The following is a 21,338-nucleotide window of genomic DNA, read 5'->3' on the forward strand; positions in this document are numbered from 1 at the left end:
ATTCTGGTTCGACTACATTCGCAATGGTTACGTGATTAAGGGCTGGGTTCATTAGGTAATTGGATAATTTCGTATTATCATTTATCAATAAGCATACCTGACGTTTTGCACAACGATCTATTAAGCTATAGGTAGTAGGTACTATAATATTACACTCAATAGTAAATGATTTTGCGCTTTGGAAATTTTCGGGAAATCACTTTAAAACTATTCGGAACGTATTGATAAAAAACGTAAACGTAGGTTTTAAAATACATAATATAAATAAATCACGTGTAAACCAGTCAAAAATATTTTTTTCTTAAGAAGACCATTGGTAAAAATTTCTAAAGTATTTTCATTTTTTTAAACACTGTTATAGAAATAGAAAATAGAAATTAATATCTTTATACTTGAAATAAAGACGCTTTTCCAACAAATTATCATAAACTATCACATATTATATTCAATCTATTGATATGATATAAAACAAATTATCAACAGTTGTAAATTTTGATCACATCGTCAATTAATATGTAAAATTATTCTAATCTGTTAATTAATATTTGAACGTATTGTACCATAAAATGCAAATTTCGTGTAAATTCAATTTAATTCCATAACTTTCTTGTGTATATCGAAATATAGGTAGATTTGTTCGTCACATGTACTGCTACAGACGATAAAATATTTTTTTTAATATGATAAATTACGGTTTTACTAAAAAACATGTAAGTATATAAGTTAAAACAGACCTACCGGTATAATAAGTTCCATAGTTTATACTGCACATTTTTAATTGACATTATTAATTACATTGAAATAATCGTGAAAATCACAACCAAAAACATTTTAAACGCCGTCCTCAAAAACGTGTCACCTACCAAATTTATAGGCAACTGTCAAAAACATAACCTTTTCGAGATTTACCGTAAATGTAAAAAGGTTTTATCTAAAAATGGAATATTCTCGAGGATTATTGTCACTGTCCGAGTGGCAGCCCTCCGTAATCCCCGGGGACCGATGACAATCTCATTTACGATTTTGACGCTTTCATTACATCGATCCTATCAACATTTTGATTTCGTTTAGCCTAATAAGAAAGTTAATAAGGATTCGGTTATATAATCCGCTGTTAGTTTAATGTATCGTAATTCTGATTTCTATAATAAATGCTAAATAAAAAGTAAGCGTAGCTATGTGATGTCTGTAATTTATAACAGCGCCATCTATGAGTCATGTCATGAAAGAATTATAGATTTAAATTAGTTCTCTTACTCGCCAATAGATGGCGACACGATTCAATACGTAGGTGTTTTCAAAATTTCTTGTAATATACGTTAAAACAATATTTTTAAAGGACATACTTACTTAAAGATCAAGAGCCCACAAGGGCCAGACTTTCCTTTTTTTCGGAAAGTTGAAAGTTACTCTGTAGATATATATGTCTCCTATACAGATAAGAACGACCAGCGACTATCAAGTTTGGGTTGTGGTTACTTTGGCAGGAAGCAGGTACTAAAGGTGTATAAAATAGTACCTAACTTTCATTATACATAGTTTAAAAGCTAAATTTTATATGTATATGTTATTTGGGGACCTATAAAAAGATGGTACCTACGGAGCCGGACAGTTTTCATGGTTCTTACATCTTGCCAGACACATTTACAGAGAAACTTTCAACTTTCCGAAAAAAAGGAAAGTCTGGCCGTCGTGGGCTCTTGGATTATTATTTTTTTATGTTTTCTGTAAAAAATAAAAATCGATAAGGCTTCGTGACATTTATAATTTTTCATAAAAAAATAACCCTTTAATTGTGTACAATGTATTTGCGTAAGTTTTCCATTTATAACCATAATCCATTCACATTTGAATAATTCCCCGTATTTTAATTAATTCCCAACACCCAATTGGAAACACAAACGTAAAATAACTCTGTTAACATCTAAACAAGGTGAAAGTCTTTGAAGGAAGTTGTAGCATGTATGTATTAAATTTAGCTAAATCGAAATAAACTTTGCAGAGCGGTTCAACTCAGACGACTTAGGTAAAATTCAATTTGGTTGAATACATTGTAATCGGTTTAATGATAAATGAGTTGAATTGTTTGTAATTTAATGTTATTTTTTGATGGAATTACGGCTTACCCGAAATTACTGTGTACTTTGGTGGAATAATCTAAATTAGAAAAATTTTCTCGGTATTTTCTTTATTCAACGGTTTATTTTTAACACCATCTGATCTAAAAAATGTTATTGAGTTACATTTTCACACGAAATCTTATCAAAACCGGTACTATATGCAGACAGACATAAAACGAATAAGGAAAAAGAGTCCATAACCGAACTAGTCAAGGTTCTAATTTGTCCTTCGCCAATTTAAATTTACAGCTTTTGAACACGAAATATCCTTACCATACCAAAAGCTTACTACAAGGCCGAATAAAACATCAATTATACCAACCCCTAAAACAAACGTATTAATAATTAGGCTTTTTAGCATCTGTACACTATTTTTAATTTTATTATTTACTAGCTGTGCCGCGCGGTTTCACCCCCGCGGCTCCACTCCTGTTGGTCGTAGCGTGATGACGTATATAGCCTGTAATAGCTCTTCCTCGATGAATGGGCTGTCTAACACCGAAAGAATTTTTCAAATCGGACCAGTCGTTCCAGAGATTAGCGCGTTCAAACAAATAAACAAACTCTTCAGCTTTATAATATTAGTACAGATAAGGCTCATTAGCATCTGTATACTATTTTTAATTTAATTATTTATAGTAAGTACAAATAAAGTAATAATGATTGCGTTTAAACTTCTTCAAAATAAATGTAGCCTTATTAGCTTCTGCAAATAATTTTTAATTGAACGATGAATTTTATTAGATATATGTATATGTATATTATGTAATTTAATAACATATCTAAATACTCTTTACTTCGAATTCTTCTTCTTCAAGCTTCTAAATACTCTTACATATTATGTACTTAAAAATATCCCAATATCTATTGATAGATATATTTAATCTTAATATATATATGTAAATCTCGTGTCACAATGTTTGTCCTCAATGGACTCATAAACCACTTAACCGAGTATAATAAAATTCGCACACCATGTGCAGTTCGATCCAACTTGAGAGATAGGATAGTTTAAACATGTAGGTACCACGGGCGAAGCCGGGGCGGACCACTAGTTAATCTATATATTTCAACTAAAGGTATAATAAAGGGTCTGTATTTTCATTAAATTATGATTGTTGGTTCTTGGCTGACTATCTCAATGGGATCATTCGAGAACCTTATAGACCCTAGAATTCTAAGGGAATTTAGTAGACTGTAATTAAATATTGTAGGGTCCATTGTCTGTTAGGACTGCTTAAATTTACACTAATTCCCGTATTATAAAGATGAATAATTTTAGTATTATTGTTTGAACTGGATAAACTTAAAAACTATTTAGCTGAATTTTTAAAATCCAACTCGGTATTATTTATTAAAAAAATTTAAGCAAAAATCTATAATTTCAGATTCTTACATTATTTTTCTTGCAGGCGCCTTTTTCACCATTATTTCTTTAACCATAAATTACATACAAAGTATCAACACAAAAAAAATCAAATAAATTAAAAAACATACGTTACATCGATACGAGTTCACGGACGTACGAAAAATTAACATAATTGTTATAAATATACCGATGATGTAACCACGTCGAGTTTTTTAACTTCCGAATTAGATACGCGAGACAAAATCGTAATTGGACGCTTTAATAATATAAAAATAGAACAATATTAATTACTTGGGTATAGCCACCTACCTAAAGCGTTAATTATTTTTTTCGTTATTACACAAGAGTTTTGTAATTGAAAGATTTTTTTATGTGTTAGTATAATAAAATAGTGAAAATTGCTTCAAAAATATTACAAAAATATCTTTGTATTATGAAAAATATTTATAAAACGCTTTTTAGGGCTATTTTTAGAAAGCTTTATTCGTCCGGCTTATTTCAATTAGGAATACCTACTTTTATGTATAATGCGCAATAAAGAAAATCCAATTATGTTACATGTATTACTAAAGGATCGTTAATTTGAGGTTTAAATACTAAGAAAGACAGATAAGAGCGTTAAGATGAGTCATTCAAACTATTTTTATAAAATGTTTAGAAAGTATTTAGTTTTACAAATAAGTATAACTACTTAAATTCCTGAAGACCTATATGTATTGTGCTTTAACCGTTTTCACTTTTCACGATATAAGGCAATATTAATAGAGCCTATTTCAAAACGTCTGAATTTTCTGCTATTTAATCTATTAGTTAAAATGCCAAATTTACGAAAATATACATCAGTGTTGAATAAGCTATCAGTCGCTTTATAAGACTTATCAGCCAGTCGTTCAGTATGGTATTTTAACACTGATTATTCCGTCCGTTATTTCTTAGTGCTTGTCAGTAATCAGTAACAAGATGAGTCAAGTATTAACATTCGATGCGTGTGCGCATGCTCTTCCTGTACGAGCCATGGTTGCTATGCTGCTATCAACATCCGACATTGGTTATGTACAAATTACTTATATGAGAGTTGTAACTAAATATAATATATAAAATATTAAAATATTGGTAATAAATAGTCTATCAAATGAATAAATAGCTATTGGAATTATTTTTAAAGTAAAATAATGTTTCACCATTCACAGCTTAAGAACAGTTCGGCATACATACCTGTAACAAGAAAAATAATCATTAATTAATAACATATCTATTATCTACACACACAGAATCTCACACTACTATATCATTACTATAATAAAAAATATCTAAATTAGGGCTGATTTTTCAATCCTTGGTTAAAACCACAGGTTAAGTTAAAACTTATTCGACGAATAATGTATAAAACTACCATTTTAAAAACGTATTCTAATTGCCCGTATTTGACAGTTTACGTGACATTTTAATATTATCGTGTAATACTTTATTGGACGGATAAGTTTTATCCAAGCATTGAAAAATCGGCCCTTAGTAAAATACTATTATTATTTTTGTTCCTTTCCCACGTCATCACCAACGAGCTTACGACATAAACCTTTAAAAAGTAACTAATCTACATACAAATTATACTCTAACACTAAAACAACTGAAAACCAAAACGCATCCAAATTCAAACCACGTAGTCTTCCCATAAAGCAACACTCCCCGGATCCCACGGTCAGGTGTCACAAAAGATCGTAGTAAATTTAAATAACTGCATTGTAGTACTTTCCTAGCTATTGTATTTTGTGTAGGGCTAGACGAAATCTATCCCGAGGGAACCCCGTGAATTAATGGTGACATAAATTGTTTTAATGTTAACGGCTTTTTTGGGTTGGGTTTGAAAGAACACGATTGGAGGGGAATGAGTGGTGGTAAATATAGGTGTTGAGAATTTTTGATCGTCGTGATTTAATCGTAAAATTAATCTTGGAATAAATTAAACAGACAAACATGATGAAGATAAGAAAGAAAAAGAACTTAAAATTATTGTATTTTTTTTTTTTATAAAAATATCTTGTATTATATGGATAATATGTAATTCGTGTTACATTACACGTATATTAAACTTAATAAAAGTGAAACATAAAACATAAAACATAAAAGTCAGTTTGGCGAAGAAATAAGATAATATCGAAACACCCAAAAGAAATAGGAATCCCGTTTAGGATGTAAGGTTAGAAATATCTGTCCTACGAGTATCAAGTAGGTATTTTATGGATATTAATATTGGCTTCCTTTCTTTTATATGAAAATAGTTTGGTGTTTCAGTAACGATTTATATAATACGCCGGAATTTAGTGCAAAGGCTTTTTAGCCTTTTTGCACTAAATACCGGCTTTTTAATCTCTATTTTAATACCATTTATTTGAATATGTATGCTATAACAAAAGCCAGTGTTCACACGTATACTAAGTCAGTAAATATGAACCAAAATATTTAATTTAGTGTTTTGCCAGTGTACTTCTGTAATGCCATACAGACAGACTTCTGATTTTCATAAAGATGTACCTATCTGTACTATAAATCTTCTAAATAAAATGTAAGTTTCTAATTGCATTACTCGTTTGTAAACGAGATACTAGATAAACTGATCGAGAACAAAGACTAATTCAGGTAGGTAATATCGTCTAGATTCAAGTATTGTTCTAAAAACTTGTTTCATACCTGCATATTTTTTTTATTCAAGTTAAAACCTGCATCATTAATCTCATCACATTATACTTATATGTAAGTGATGAATCGCAAAATGTGTTGGTAGGCGCATAACTCGAGAACGGCTGAACCGATTTCGATAATTCTTTTTTTATTATATTCCTTGAAGTACGAGGATGGTTCTCATGTAGAGAAAACGTAAACATGTACCACGGGCGAAGCCGGGGCGGACCGCTAGTACTTATATGTTAGTGACTAGTAACATTATCAGTCGGACATGTAACGTCCGCTACAACATATGCAAAGGTCTGTTATTATAATTAATACAAAATCTTAATTCACATCTACAGGTTACTATTATTATAGTAATATAGAAATCCGTTGAAGCGATGAAAAGATAGGGTCATATTATCCCCTGGGAGAACTTTAAGAAAGCTATTGTATTCGGACTTATACCATAAAACAAGTCAACCCTTATAATTGTTGAAAGGACAATAGTATACGTCTTAAGAAACGGTATTCTGAGTAAGAACCGCGTATTTGTTATGCTTCAGAATTAGCGGTAGCGAACGACTTGATAGTATCAAATATTAGGGGTGTAATGGGAATGCTCACGTAAAATGGAATTCGTTGTGCGGATAGTGTATTTGCTACGCTTTAAATAGAATATAATAAAGAGCTTTATATCACAAGTGCGGAGACATTACGGAAATATTTATTATTTGGTTCAGAAAGATGTTGTGTAACAAAGAAAAGTTGAGTGCTTGATATTTTCAAACGACCCGTATAACTTGAAGCACCCCTATGTAAGTTCCATGACCCGTGGAGTAATGTGTGCATCTATGGGGGTAATCAACGAAGATCTTGACAGTTCAAGAATCTTGTTCCCATCAGAAATTACATGTGGGGCCTGCAGGTACATACACCGTTAGTCTATAGAGTTTTTATATAAATAAAAGTTAAATGAGCTTTCTATACGTTTATTTAAATAAAAGGTGACCTTTAAGCTATCATGGTTTCAAGTTCAACCATTTCGACGAACGCCAAATCACTTCCAATAGCTCTTATCAATTAAAGCTTCATTTCACAATTGCCACTTCAATTATCAAGATTCTTACCGAGAAATTACAAAATAAAATATATATTTTTAGCCCAACCATGCCAACTCGAAAAGGTACAAAATATCCTTCAAATAGCAAAACTATAGTTTATATATATAAATAATAGACAGACAAACAAACACCTTAAGATTTCGCATTAATATAAGTGGATCAGAAATTGCATTGGCTGTTACGTCACAAATGAACACCTCTATATGGCTATAGACGTATTTCCGCTAAATGGATGTAGGCAGCCATTTAGGGAGCGGTGTTGTAAGGCATAAGAGACCTTTTTTTTTAAATTTCTTTGATCATGTGAAAAATATGTGGGATAAGAAGTTATGGGGGCACATGGTATTTTTTTGAGATCTATTAATAACAACGGAAGATGTAACTTTTATTGTTTATAGTGTAAATACGAGACAATGATTATATTTCTTGGTTTAGATAGTCCTTTCGGAAATGCAGTAACTCACTTTTATCTACTGAAACATGTGTATACAGTCGAATAATTAGTACATACCATAATTTACAATACATTACAGATAAAGTTAAAATTAGTGTTCCCTTGAACATTAACATTGTAATTTATTTAATTCAAATACTTTCGTTGTTTTCTTGTAGTTATAGTCATTTCTAAGCATTTGAATTCCAACAAGCTATGAGGCGGCTTGCCTGGAATCAAATTAAAACAATAACTTATTAATATATATATTTTAGTTTGTTTTGAATGAGCTCAAAATAATTTCACCAGCAGATAGCTGCATTATTCCTGAGTCACTATCTTTAATTTTTTTTTTACCCCAGGTTAACCCAGACGGAGCAGGGTTGCGGTTAGTAATTAAATGATAAATCGCTACCACTCATGGCTCATACCGCGGGATTGGCTCTCACGCGGAGAAATGAACGTAATTAATTTGATTAATCGCAAGTGCCGTCTTTGAAGCATTCCTGTGATGAGTTACAGGAGATTTTTTAGGCCTCTAGTATCTTGTCCGCCGTATTGTACCATGGGTTATGTAATGAGAGGAATTAATGGTATTTTTAGGCGCTGAAATTGATATGATTGGTGTTAAAATTAATTTAGATATTCCGCATGAACGAATTTTGATACTTGGTTGAGGTTAGTGAGCTTAATTAGTTGTACGAAATTGTGTGACCTAAAAAAGCATACAAAATAAATTAACGAATGACCTTATCCGCTAAAATATAAAATTAATTCGTGATTTCAGTATTTGATAACCTTATTCAATTTTCTTTATAATAAAATAACTCCCTATCCGACTAGACGAACCATCGTTTTCTTTATAACATTAATAAGATTAACTCAATAGAATAAGAAAGAGATATATTAATAGATTCCTAGTAAATACGCTCATACAAATTCGTGGAACATTCCATGATTTTATCTTACCAAGATCACAAAACCACATGTTTTGACAAGAGATAATTATGCTGTACTGGGAATCCTTTACCTGAGTTAAAACAACGTTAGATAACCTTCAGGTAGCCATTCGGTCGTATTTTCGTGTAGTTAATCGTTTTTCCCATGGTCCGCCGACAGGGGTTCAAAAGAAAGAGAAATTAAATAAAGAAGTCCCCAGAAAAGGGCGTTTTACTTTTCATGGATTTTATGCCGAAGTCCGAACGTGACTTTTAATAATAAAGCTTAACCATTAATTTAGCCCAAAATGTATTATTATTACCAATAAACGTTGTACAATCGTTCACTGACGTATGTAATTAAATGTTTATAGATATTTTTTATTTATATTTTAATTATCTATGCTTACTCCATATGAAAAGGTGCAAATGCACGAACTACAAACTAATATATTCCCATTATGCTTTGCATACTTAATATTATTGTATGTTGCTTGATACAGCTTGATCCTTTGTGTATCGAATGCGCGGTCCTTACATCGAGTATCGGTTATTGACGTGCGATTTAAATGTATGAGCCGGTTGACTCATTCAAGATCACCTAAATATAACATATTTTCGAATATAGTTCTATTTCCTCTTAAAACTGCTTTCTTGAAGTAAGATTTTACTAATAGTTTCAACTCCGTTCAAAGCATATTTGAAGAATAAATAATTTATGGATAATAACAAATACAAAGACATACACAAATAAATATTGCAGGCTGATGATAATAATTATCATCCACGATAGTGAAATAATCAGTAAAAATCTATTTTTACTGTCTTTACCAATCATAACAACAAAGAATTCCCAGTAAGATGTTCAGTAACATAATAAACAATAATATATTCTAAGAAAATTGAAATACTCATTACCAAGTAGAGATAGGATTATGTATCATACAAGGTTAAACATACAATATCTCATTACATAAAAAACCTAATTTGTACATTCGTATAAAAAAAACAATTTCGAAAATAAAATATCAATAATTTATTGCTGAAAAATTATCTTTATAAGTTTAAAAATCGTAACTTTATCTGTAAATCACACATAGGTATTAAATCAATAAAATAATATATCGGAATACGTTAAAGTAATTTTAGCTTATCTTCTTCCCAGTATATTTTAAATTTTAATATCTTATATATAAAATTCTCGTGTCACAATGTTAGTCTGCATACTCCTCCGAAACGGGTGGACCGATTCTCATGAAATTTTCTGTGCATATCGGGTAAGTCTGAGAATCGGCCAACATCTATTTTTCATATGTACCACGGGCGAAGCCGGGGCGGACCGCTAGTATAATATAAAATTCTCGTGTCACAATGTTAGTCTGCATACTCCTCCGAAACGGGTGGACCGATTCTCATGAAATTTTCTGTGCATATCGGGTAAGTCTGAGAATCGGCCAACATCTATTTTTCATATGTACCACGGGCGAAGCCGGGGCGGGCCGCTAGTTTTAATATATTAAAAGAAATTACTAAATACATAGTACTAAGAGGAAAAATTCATTCACCATTCCTACATATCTAAAAACTATATCACGTAAACCTTCCAAATTAAATTGTACAAAAAATACACCAAATTGAATAAAAACAATCACAAGAAAGAGCAACTAATCCACTGAACTTCAAAATCCTTCAAAGGCCGCCAACACAAAGGCGACTAATAAAATCTTGACTAAAACGGTACAATACGGCAGAATTGAAAGGCACTTCCATTGAAAGTCTAGGAAGTGTGGGACATACACTTTTTATTCTACCCGTGTTTTATGTTACCCTGGTAACTAACTTGTGGTTTCTTTATAATATTACAAAGTTCAAACTATCGTAGGTTCGATTCTGTGAGAAATTAACGATTATTGGTGTGACGGGACATGTTAATATATTAATATGCGTAAAAATCGATTTGCGAAATTAATATACCTCATGGGAAGTGTCGATATAGTTTAACAAACTCCGAAAAAAGCAAAAAATATTTGAGTTGTCTTAAGCGAATATGTACCGGTTATGCGACTGCTATAAGTATTTTTAATTTGTACGCTAAACTAAACAATCAGACAGGAAATGAAAATTTAAATTATCAAAAAGCTTACGTAAGAAAAAATATACGCCACATTTTTTACAAGTTTGACTAGGGGGTAGTGTACCTACATCGATAAAATAAAAATCATTGAAAAGAATTATAAATAAGACCAATAAAATAAACACAAAACTTTTAAAATATCACGAATTTCCGTTGTAAACCGGCACTGTGTTACAAAGATATGATAAATAATAAAAAGTCGTTAAACTCACCAAAGCAAACCAAATCCGTTCATTAAAAATAAAATATATTATTCTCAATCGTTGAACAAAAACACAACTCTAATACTATCCTCACTAAACTACAGTAAACACTAAACTAATTTGGACACAATGACTAGATATATAAAGATCGCACGGACACAACCGACACCGTCAACGGCTGAATCATAACTGACTCGACGAGGGTCAAGTTTTCGGAGAAAAAAAAACAACTGCAGGCAAAAGCACCCATACGTTACGGCCGAGATGGTTTCGACAAAAAAGAACCCTAAATATTATCGTTCGTCAATAGTGCGTTTCTCAAAATTGTATTTAAACGTTCTTCGAAAATAGCGAAAGAATATTTCAATTTGGAACATTTGTTTCGTTAATCAATTGATTCGATTACAGATGGTCGACACTTTTTAAATGGCACGCCAAATTGAATTTGGAACAAAAACGACGGCTTTGTCTATGCGAATTCGTAGTTTTTCTTTTTGTCTATGTGTGGTTAGTGACTTTGTAAGTACGCCTAAGACATTGACAGTCACATTTCAAGGTAACGCCGTCCGATCATTGTACTCAATTTAATGACCCCGCTCAGAGCAGTTTTGAATATATAAATTATAAAAAGTTGTTCCTTGACAAATCAAATGACGTAATTCTTATTGATTGAAATACGTTATATGTATTAGAAATTTGCTATGGACTATTTATGATTAAAAGCAATCTAGTAGTGAATATTTTGTTAATTAAATTTATTGAAAACGGACATGAAATGAAGGTACCTCAAGGTAATTTGAATTTGACCTCGGTCTATTTTATTCACGTGTATGTTAGAAAAAATATATCATCTTGAATTATCGTTACGTTACGTAAGTACGAAACTATTTTTGGTAGTTTTTACATTTTGGCACTTATTAAAATTAATATATTATAATTTTACGTAGCAACAGAGCACTGAATGTAAAATATATTTAATGTAATTTTACAATTTTATATTAGATAAATACATTTTTTTTATATTAAAGATTGCATTAGGCTCTAGGCATCAGATTTTAATAAAAAAAATTCATGACATTATCTAACGTTTTAAGAGACAAAATGCTTATTTCATAAAATATATTTCGAGCTATTTTTAAACTTATTATAAGATGAATTATTCATCTTAAAATAGACTATAAATCTGAAAATTATCAGCCACACTTTGAGAACCGCTGTCTCACACAGCTGCCGCTCGCACACATGTGCATTTCGTGCGTGTGTGTGTGTGTGTATTGTATAGGGGTGTTTAATGCGTGGGGTGTCCCGTTTAATGATCATTGTTGTATTGATTTGATAATTATTATTACTATATGTTCCATGCAAGATAATGTACATTTTATACATAGTACCGTAATAAAATATTTTATTATCGGAAAATTTTAGTTTTCTACCTGCATCTTATTTTGCTACCTACAAATATTAAATAGCAGAGTTTGTCAAGATGATTGGAAGTTTTTTTTACTTTTCCAACGAAAATGGTATAAATGATATTAATTATTAAGCATAATATAGATTATAGCTAAGGCTAGCATATATAGACGTATATAATTTTCCCTACAAGTGAAGCCGCGGGTGCGAGCTAGTTCTCTATAATCCCATATGAAACTGAATGCTCTTTTAGGATGGTAATGCATCTGCCAATTCTTTCGGTTTTTTCTTGGGTAGCTATAGATAGTTTGTCACATATTGGATGATTTTCACTTCCTGTGTTTTTTTATTTGTTACAGTTTTAGATGACTGTGTCGCATAATTTTAGATGACGAATCTTCTAATTTAGTTCTTGTACACACTGAAAACAGATATTACGTATATAAACAACTAGTAATTCAATAGCTTACGTACCTACAATCTACATAAGATACAGAACTAAATCTTATCAGTTTTGACGCCTTTGACAAACATACATACAAACTTCGCATTTATTATACTTACCTTCAGTAGGTACTTAGACAGATGTGAGATGACGTCCGTCACAGAGCGTTAGGTGACGCTCTTTAAACTTTACATAAAAATTCAAAGGTTTCGCTTGTGACATTTGAGTTATGAATCACGACGAAAAGTTGTTATTCCAATTCATTTCGGTTTGATTAATATGTCTGTCTGTCTATACCTAACGACATTTCGCCCGACATGGGTTAAATACCTACCAAGTTTTGTGTAATTATCTAAAATGTTTTAAAAAACTTTTATAGATTGTATGCGGTATTTTTATTAAAGAATTATTATTAAGAGCATCCTGTATTTATACTTTTCTAGAACTACACTTTTTGTTACTAATACACTAATTATTTGTTTGTTTCACGTACTTTAAATATAATAAAACTTAACATAAAACCTACTGCGTCTAAAAATTGTGTGTATAAATATTTTTTTGTAAATAAATAATTGATCATAGGCATATTTATCAATTTGGAAATATAAAAGCAGTAACTTACACGGGGAAACACTTAGATGACTAATTTATTTAATTTCCACATTATTAAAATGCTTGTGTAACATATAATATATATTAAACACTTGACCGTAATTTGAAGCTTACTTCATTGAGAAGGTACCTAGCTTTTTCCGCCTATTTTGCCCTCTCTTTCCGTTGTATATATGCTATCTCTCTCGCACACCTCTCCACCAGGTGGCGGGGCGCACGATAATGTGCGGGCGCTGGATGTTTTTTCATTGGCGTCTAGCTTCCGCCGCGAGAAGGTTGTCTACAAGACTACAACCTTGGTGCTATTAAGTATTAAGTATTGCTTAAAGCAAGTGCTAAAAGTGTTAAAAAGTGTATCCCGTCGGATCGGTACAGTGAGTTATTTTTACATCTATTCTAATAATATTTTACTTAAAAATGAGTAAAAATCTTTAAAGTCAACGGTATAATCGTTGGACTTTATTTAAAATGCTGAGGTTTTTAATGAATCCTTCAGCAATAGTTTATTTTTCAATATGCTTAAATACTTAATAGCATGAATAAAGATAATTAAAATTAACGATACAACCGTTACATTTTACTTGAAATAGTAACTTTTCTTTTGAAATATTTCATTATGCAATATGTACTAATTAATATTTGAATTTTTAATACTGTGAGTAAAGCTATTTTAACGGTGTTACCGTTCGGCTTTACTCGAATCGTTAATATTACTTTTGTGATTATTTGATATTACTAGATATATCAAATACCCTCTCTTGTATATAGATATTTTTAATTATTTATTTCATTTTTAATAATGTGTTTTTATTACAAGGTTACAAGTGAATTTTTCTTGGAAAAATTACAATTAATACCTACTTAGTATGGATATGAGCCAACTCAAAGCTTTACAGGCATACAATCCATTGCTACGACTTTATTACAATGTCGTTATCGCTAGGAACGGTTCGGAATTCCTATAATAGTTTATTACTAAAAATTATCGAACGAGATGAGTCAGCTCCAAGAAGTCACGACATGTCAGAACATGTTGTGATATTATTTTATAAATCGTACGGGAGTTACCGCTCAACTGAATAATGATGGAATTCGCTCATGTATAGTAGATACGTACCATGAATGTACCACACATTCAAAACTATCCGTAGTCTATACGTGTCCTTTTATGAGTATTATTCTGATCCGTTTTTATGTGAAAATAGACATATTACACACGGCTAATTTGATTGAAAATTACGTTTCCTATGTTTCAAATGATGCAACTTTTTTGTTTAAACGAGTAAGTACCAAAATTTTACAATTAAATTCTTTGGTTTACTGAACTTGTGTTGAAAGGGTTATCGTATAATAATTATCGAGATACCTTAATATAAATTAGATTTAGATACATTTATTTCAAAGGATTTACAATTCACTTCTAACGTTTTAGAATAATATTATAAACTTGTACACCTTGACAAAAAGTAAAAAATTGCGGGTGAGTGGAGATTATTTTGTGCAATTAAATATAACGTCCTACGACGGTATGGTTGCGTTCGTAAGGAATGTTAAAACGGATATAAAGCAACTAAATGTTACATCGATTGCATGAACAAAAATAAATATGAATCGAAGTTCATTTTAAAATTTAGTGAATTGATTTGAATTATGAATTTATTAAATAGTTAGTTCTTTTTTATATAAACATAATAATTAATTACCATTGTCAAATCAATTCTTATTAATTCATCCTGGACAGTTGTCGCTAACATTGGAAAATAAGTTAAAGGACCTTGTTAATTGCTATATTATTTAAATGATTATTTACTGCTAATTTTATATTAGCACTAAGGTGTATTCTTGCTCGAAGCAGAATACATAAATGTGGCCACTACTCCTCGCAGGGGTTAGCCAGGTCAAATCCACCCTCGCAGGGTGTCTCTTAAGCATTTTTTGGCAGGCTTTACTTATTTCTAGTTACAAACATCCCTCGCGCAGCTGTCGCTCGCAGGGAAATGGTGCAAATATATATCGGCCCTCGCGGGGCTTTTGATTACAACCGTCCCTCACGGAAAAGATGGTGCAAATATATATCAGCCCTCGCGGGGCTTTGATTACAACCGTCCCTCACGGAGAAATGGTGCAAATATATATCAGCCCTCGCGGGGCTTTGATTACAACCGTCCCTCACGGAGAAATGGTGCAAATATATATCAGCCCTCGCGGGGCTTTGACTACAACAGTACCTCACGGAGACATGGTGCAAATATATATCAGCCCTCGCGGGGCTTTGACTACAACAGTACCTCACGGAGACATGGTGCAAATGATTCAGCCCTCGCGGGGCTTTGATGGCGATTGGTGCAAATATACAAAGGATTGATCATTAAAATGATCATAGATATTTGCTTTCGTCAACGAGGACCCACGAAAGAAGTTTTGGATATGACCGTATCGGATCTTCACTCTTCTAAGGTAGGTAGAAAAAGGTTTTGAAATCTTCTTCACAGTGGGCAGTATAGTAATATGACCTAATAAATACAATAAAGGTTAGAGACGTCAAATAATGGGCGCATGAATTTGATACTTCGTATCCTAAAAGTTTACGCTTCAGGAATCAGGAAACCACCATTGGTTTACCAATTATGGAAATTGGAATTGAACAAATCGTATTTACCAATGTAAAGCCTATTCACAACAAAGGAAGGCGAGTCGGATCAAATATCATCTCGCAGATGATTTGTGGCGGTGGTTTCGAGGATTGTCACCAAGCCTTGTGTCAACGGTATGTTTGGTATCGTCATTCAATGGCACTAGCCGACCAATTTTCATATAAAAACATCGGAAGAGATTTTTTAATCGCAAAGCGTTTGAATGTAACAAATGACGATTGATTCAAAATCAAATTTCAAATTTCAAACGATTGATTACGTATATTTGACCTCTCATAGGCCTATTTTAGTTGCCCGGTCTTGTAGGCAATTTATTTGACTCGTTTTTCAACCCATTTGACCTCATTATTGCACCCATGAGATTTTTCTTCAGGGCTCACACATTGAATCGCTGAGGGATTAGGATAATCGTTTGTTAGACAAGTTTCTTGTCATCCCACCAGGATTATTATATTGTATAATAAAGTTATATACAACTATTTACGTAAAACGTTTAAGTACTCAACGAATACTGAGAATACTGACTGTTGAGTTACATAGGATAGAGGATAAATAACGGAAAGTCAATCTATCCAAACAAAAGCCTCTTATTATTAGATATTACTTGGAACCCCTACCCTAACGAGAAAGCTCTGCCAAATGACTGTTCATTTCTTTGCTTTGAGGGGGGGGGGGGGGGGGCAATAAATGAAATGCAGTAGGTACAGACTATACGGCTTTTAAAATATAAGTCTGGTATGCGAACTAAACTTTGCTAGTTTAGTTCTTGCTATATCGCTGTCCGTGGCTGCCTCGCGTGTTTACGGATGAATAAAGTAATGTCCTGTCTTCGCATCCACAGCTAACTGTCCTATACTGTCATAATCTTAACACAGATTCATTGGACATAGCTCCCCACGAGCTCTGTTCTTCATTTTTGCACTCGCACAACTGTGGACAACACGAGAGCAATGCCTGCATTGGTAGCAGTTACAATCAAGGGCTAGCAAGGTAGGCTAGCCATATTACGGATGTTGGAACAACCGACTATATTTAGGGCAATTTTCTTTGTCCAGTGTAACGTTTAGACTGTCGTAGCATTCCTACGGAACAAAGATGGGATCAGATCTGCATCCTTAATGAAGTTAATCGAAAGGAGATACTTTCAGACGACGATAGTATTCAAAATCCACCATGTTCCTGAGCATAATAATGCATAGTTAAGCTTATAATCTCTCTTGCCATTATCCTGCAGCAGAATTCCTTGGCGATAATTTGTTCTCGTAATGCTGGGGCCACACTAACGTCTAACGTCTAATGCCCTTTATCGCGATAATTATTCCGATAATTTTTAAGGCGTTAAGTGGGTGGCTACACTTGAACGGTCAACGTGAATGCCGATTGTTGGCGATAAAAAACGGCGTTAATTTTACTAAAATTCTAGCAAGATGGACGTAGTGTGACCGCTTCATTGCGTTAATTCTCGCGATAAAGCTATCGCCTCGCCAAACGGCAATGTTAATGCCGTTGTTAAATAATACTGGCTACACCTAAAGTTAACGTCCATTATCGCGTTAATTAATGGCATTTCCCGTTAGTGTGGCCCCAGCATTAGAACGAGCGAGGTTGTTACGATAATATGAGAAATCCTGTCAGTTAGAGACCTGAACGACGCGATAGAGTACCGCTATTTCAGTAGTAGTAGCACCTAGAAGGGTGAAGGTATTCTGGAAAGCGGAACTGAAGGCCCGGTCAGCAGCACCAGCCACCTAATAGACAGTGTTCAGTGCTGCACCACTATAATCTGCAAAATGACTCTGACGGTATGAAAATGTGGAGTACATTTTCAAAATATCAAATGATATAGTTGGAATAAAAATCCTATTTGCCTCCGTCTACCCAAAAGACGTACGGAGTAGCTAGTAGTAGTTGGTTGAATTATAATAAGTATAGTTAAAATCCTTTATTACTGACTGGATAAATTTGGCTCTTTTCCTATCTGACGTTCATATAGCTGTTGACTGCCTAGTGTTATGCACAAACACTATTATAAATAAGTCACGTTGTGTAGTCCCGAGACTTTCGGTATATAAGTTCTGATGTAAATCATAATTATATCTTAAAACTGAATTGATTAAAAGTAACGTACTTAGCTGTAGTAATTGCAGTTTTGGGACACAGATAAGCTCTTTATCATTTTAGTCTCTTGAGTTCAGTATATTTGTTTCCAGTACAGAGTTTATGACCTATCAGTTTTAAATAAATAATTCATGCATTGTACTGAAAGTACCAGCCATGTTTAGATTATGATTGCGACGTTGGCTCTACACATTAAAAGATACCGCACGGTTTAGTTGGATGTTAAAAATCTGTATTATAATTTAAACCATTTACCTGTTTTGTTATTTTATTGCCTTATTCAAGGGGTGATCTTTTAAATTTACTTCTGACCCCAAAAGTAAGGACCAAGGTCTCTTCTTGTCCGCTTGTAGCAGGTTGGGTTAAAACTGTGTGAGTTGAGACATTTGGTAATTCTATGTTAAGATGATTCAATGATGCTTCTGCAGAGTTCTAATTGAATAAATAAAGGTTTGAGTTTGAGGTATTTTTGCCTCGTCGGGATCAGCTGTTGCTTCATTTTGTAAGTAACATCTAAATGCGTAATTGAAAGTCGTTACTGGCGCTTTCGCAGATTTACGCTAAAGATAGTGGAAATTGTAGTAACTTTAACTTTTCAAGCCCAAAAAGGTTAACTAAGGTACGCTTGAACCAATCTCATAAGTTCTAATACTTTTAATCATTATGATTAACTTTTTGGTTCTTATTTGATTAACTTTTCATCTGGGATTGTTAATATATTATATAATATAAAAATTTGTGTGATTTATTAGTAGGTATACTATCTGCACACCTTACTCTTTCAAATAAAGAAATAAGTAATTACTTATGTATTCAAATTCACATTGGCGTCACATTGTACACCAGGTGGGTAACAAACAGGTCTCAATGAAGTAAGCTTCAAATTACGGTCAAGTGTTTAATAGCTGTGTTTTACCTGAAAATAAAACACATATTAAATACTTACCTATATTTGAAGCTTACACTTAACGTCCACCTGTTGTGGATTTCGACTCAATGAAAAAACATCCAGCGCCCGCACATTATCGTGCGCCCCGCCACCTGGTGGAGAGGTGTGCGAGAGAGATAGCATATATACAACGGAAAGAGAGGGCAAAATAGGCGGAAAAAGCTAGGTACCTTCTCAATGAAGTAAGCTTCAAATATAGGTAAGTATTTAATATGTGTTTTATTTTCAGGTAAAACACAGCTATTAAACAAGTATTTAGCGACGCATCATGAATAAAGATAAATGCAAAAAACACAAAAGGTGAACGAATCTTTAAAATAATGCAAATTATCGTACATTGACGTTATGGAGGTGCGATTTTTACATTAAATATAGATATTTACATAATCTATACTTTTGTTTAATTTAACAATATTTGCCCAATCATATAATAATTTGTCATATAAAATAACGAACGTTTTAATTTTTTGTTCAAAACAAGTTTAAGTAAGAGTCATTTGTATCAGATTTCATACGAAATAGTTTTAATTTTAAACAAACAGAATAAATATTTCGTTTTTATTCGAAGTCGTAGATAATATATGTGTAGTACATAAACACTTAAAACTGTTATAAAACTCAGTCAGCAGATATTTTCCTGTAAGACTTGAGATTAACAAACTTTAAGTTACCGATCCAAAAAATATATAAAACAGCTAATTAACTTCACAGTCCCCAATTAACACCGTCACCTACCTACCTAACTAGGTACGTTTTTTATCAAAAATTCGCAACTATGTAGTCAAAGATGTTTTCACAAGGAACTAACGAGAGATTTTAATGAGCGTCTTATGAGACTGTTTTAATGACACTGCCCAGTGCTGTGTGTAATTTATTTATACCACCTTGGCATATTTCGGAGGTTCGTATGAAAAGACGAGACGGGAAAATAAAAAAAAAAGTATGAGTTTTCAAAGACGAGTACGTAGTTAGTACCTACCTATGTTTTCTATTTCTTATTACGTTTCCTTAACCTACTTATTCTTCTGTATACCTAGCTGTAGATATAATTTGAAATATGTTAAAACATAAGCTTCTTGGTTAAAACCTTGGCACTTTTAGAAGCGAAAAATATTTTTGATAGAATTGTTCAAAAACAGGCTGTATTGAATTTTAATTAGGTCCTTCTTATGGAGTTGTATCTATTTATTATCTACTAGCGGTCCGCCCCGGCTTCGCCCGTGGTACATATTTACGTTTTCTCTACATAAAAACCATCCTCGTACTTCAAGGAATATAATAAAAAAAGAATTATCGAAATCGGTTCAGCCGTTCTCGAGTTATGTGCTTACCAACACATTTTGCGATTCATTTTTATATATATAAGATTATATTTGAATTTTTATTTTACGATTCCGAATGCAAGTAATCTTATTACAATTTCAATTGCAACCTTTAGACCCTATTCATGGAAAAAATACTTCAATATAACATTTTTTCTTCCCAAAACCACACGAATACTTAACATATAACCAAAAGCGTTAAACCAATAAACAACCGCGAATGTTTACAAGGCAAGCTCACATTATAAATAGCCCATATTTCAAAAAGAGTTTCAGCTTGAACAGTAAGATGAATCATCTACGCTTGCGAGTCGTAAAAATCGTCATATGGTGGGGGCGATGACCCGTCCGTTGACCCTGGTACAATATTATATTATTACCTTCCATAGGTAATTGTGCCTACCTCAACACGCATGCGCGACACGTGTGCATGTGTGCACTGTCTATGCGTTGGTGGGTTGCATGCAGCATGTGTGCGTCGTAACTATGACTTGAAGACGTGCATTCTTATAAATAGTAGTCAATTACTAAAATTGCACTAAGCCTCAATAAACTTCCTGATATGTTCCGTTCAGCTTATCTGACAGTTAAAAATTAAAATGACAATACCTGAAAACTTATGTGCTATTAGATAGGACTTATTATAGGATTTTTGTCGCAATACCATTAGTAAAAATATTCATTTATTGGATACAATAAGGGCCGATTTTTCAATGCTTGGATAAAACTTATCCGTCCAATAAAGTATTACACGATAATATTAAAATTTCACGTAAACTGTCAAATACGGGCAATAAGAATACGTTTTTAAAATGGTAGTTTTATATACATTATTCGACGAAT

The 21,338-nt window shown here is 32.6% G+C and overlaps 1 protein-coding gene across 10 annotated transcripts in view; it reads right to left on the reverse strand.

Annotated features, from left to right (window-relative positions):
• brat (tripartite motif-containing protein brain tumor) overlaps positions 1–21,338 on the reverse strand; it is a 393,821-nt gene that overhangs the window by 44,276 nt on the left and 328,207 nt on the right. The window contains exon 1 of one of the 10 annotated variants that reach the window (XM_090116977.1): positions 10,995–11,147. The exons of the other annotated variants lie outside the window; for them this stretch is intronic. Within the exon in view, the coding sequence (XP_089973103.1) occupies positions 10,995–11,017 (23 nt within the window). The 5' untranslated portion in view covers positions 11,018–11,147. Of the gene's footprint in view, positions 1–10,994; positions 11,148–21,338 lie in introns of those variants that run through there. 10 annotated transcript variants of the gene reach the window in all.

The sequence above is a fragment of the Colias eurytheme genome, chromosome 26 (assembly GCF_061535395.1).
Source record: "Colias eurytheme isolate Ceu_HAF_F1 chromosome 26, ilColEury1 Martin Lab GWU primary, whole genome shotgun sequence".
Lineage (NCBI taxonomy): Eukaryota > Metazoa > Arthropoda > Insecta > Lepidoptera > Pieridae > Colias > Colias eurytheme.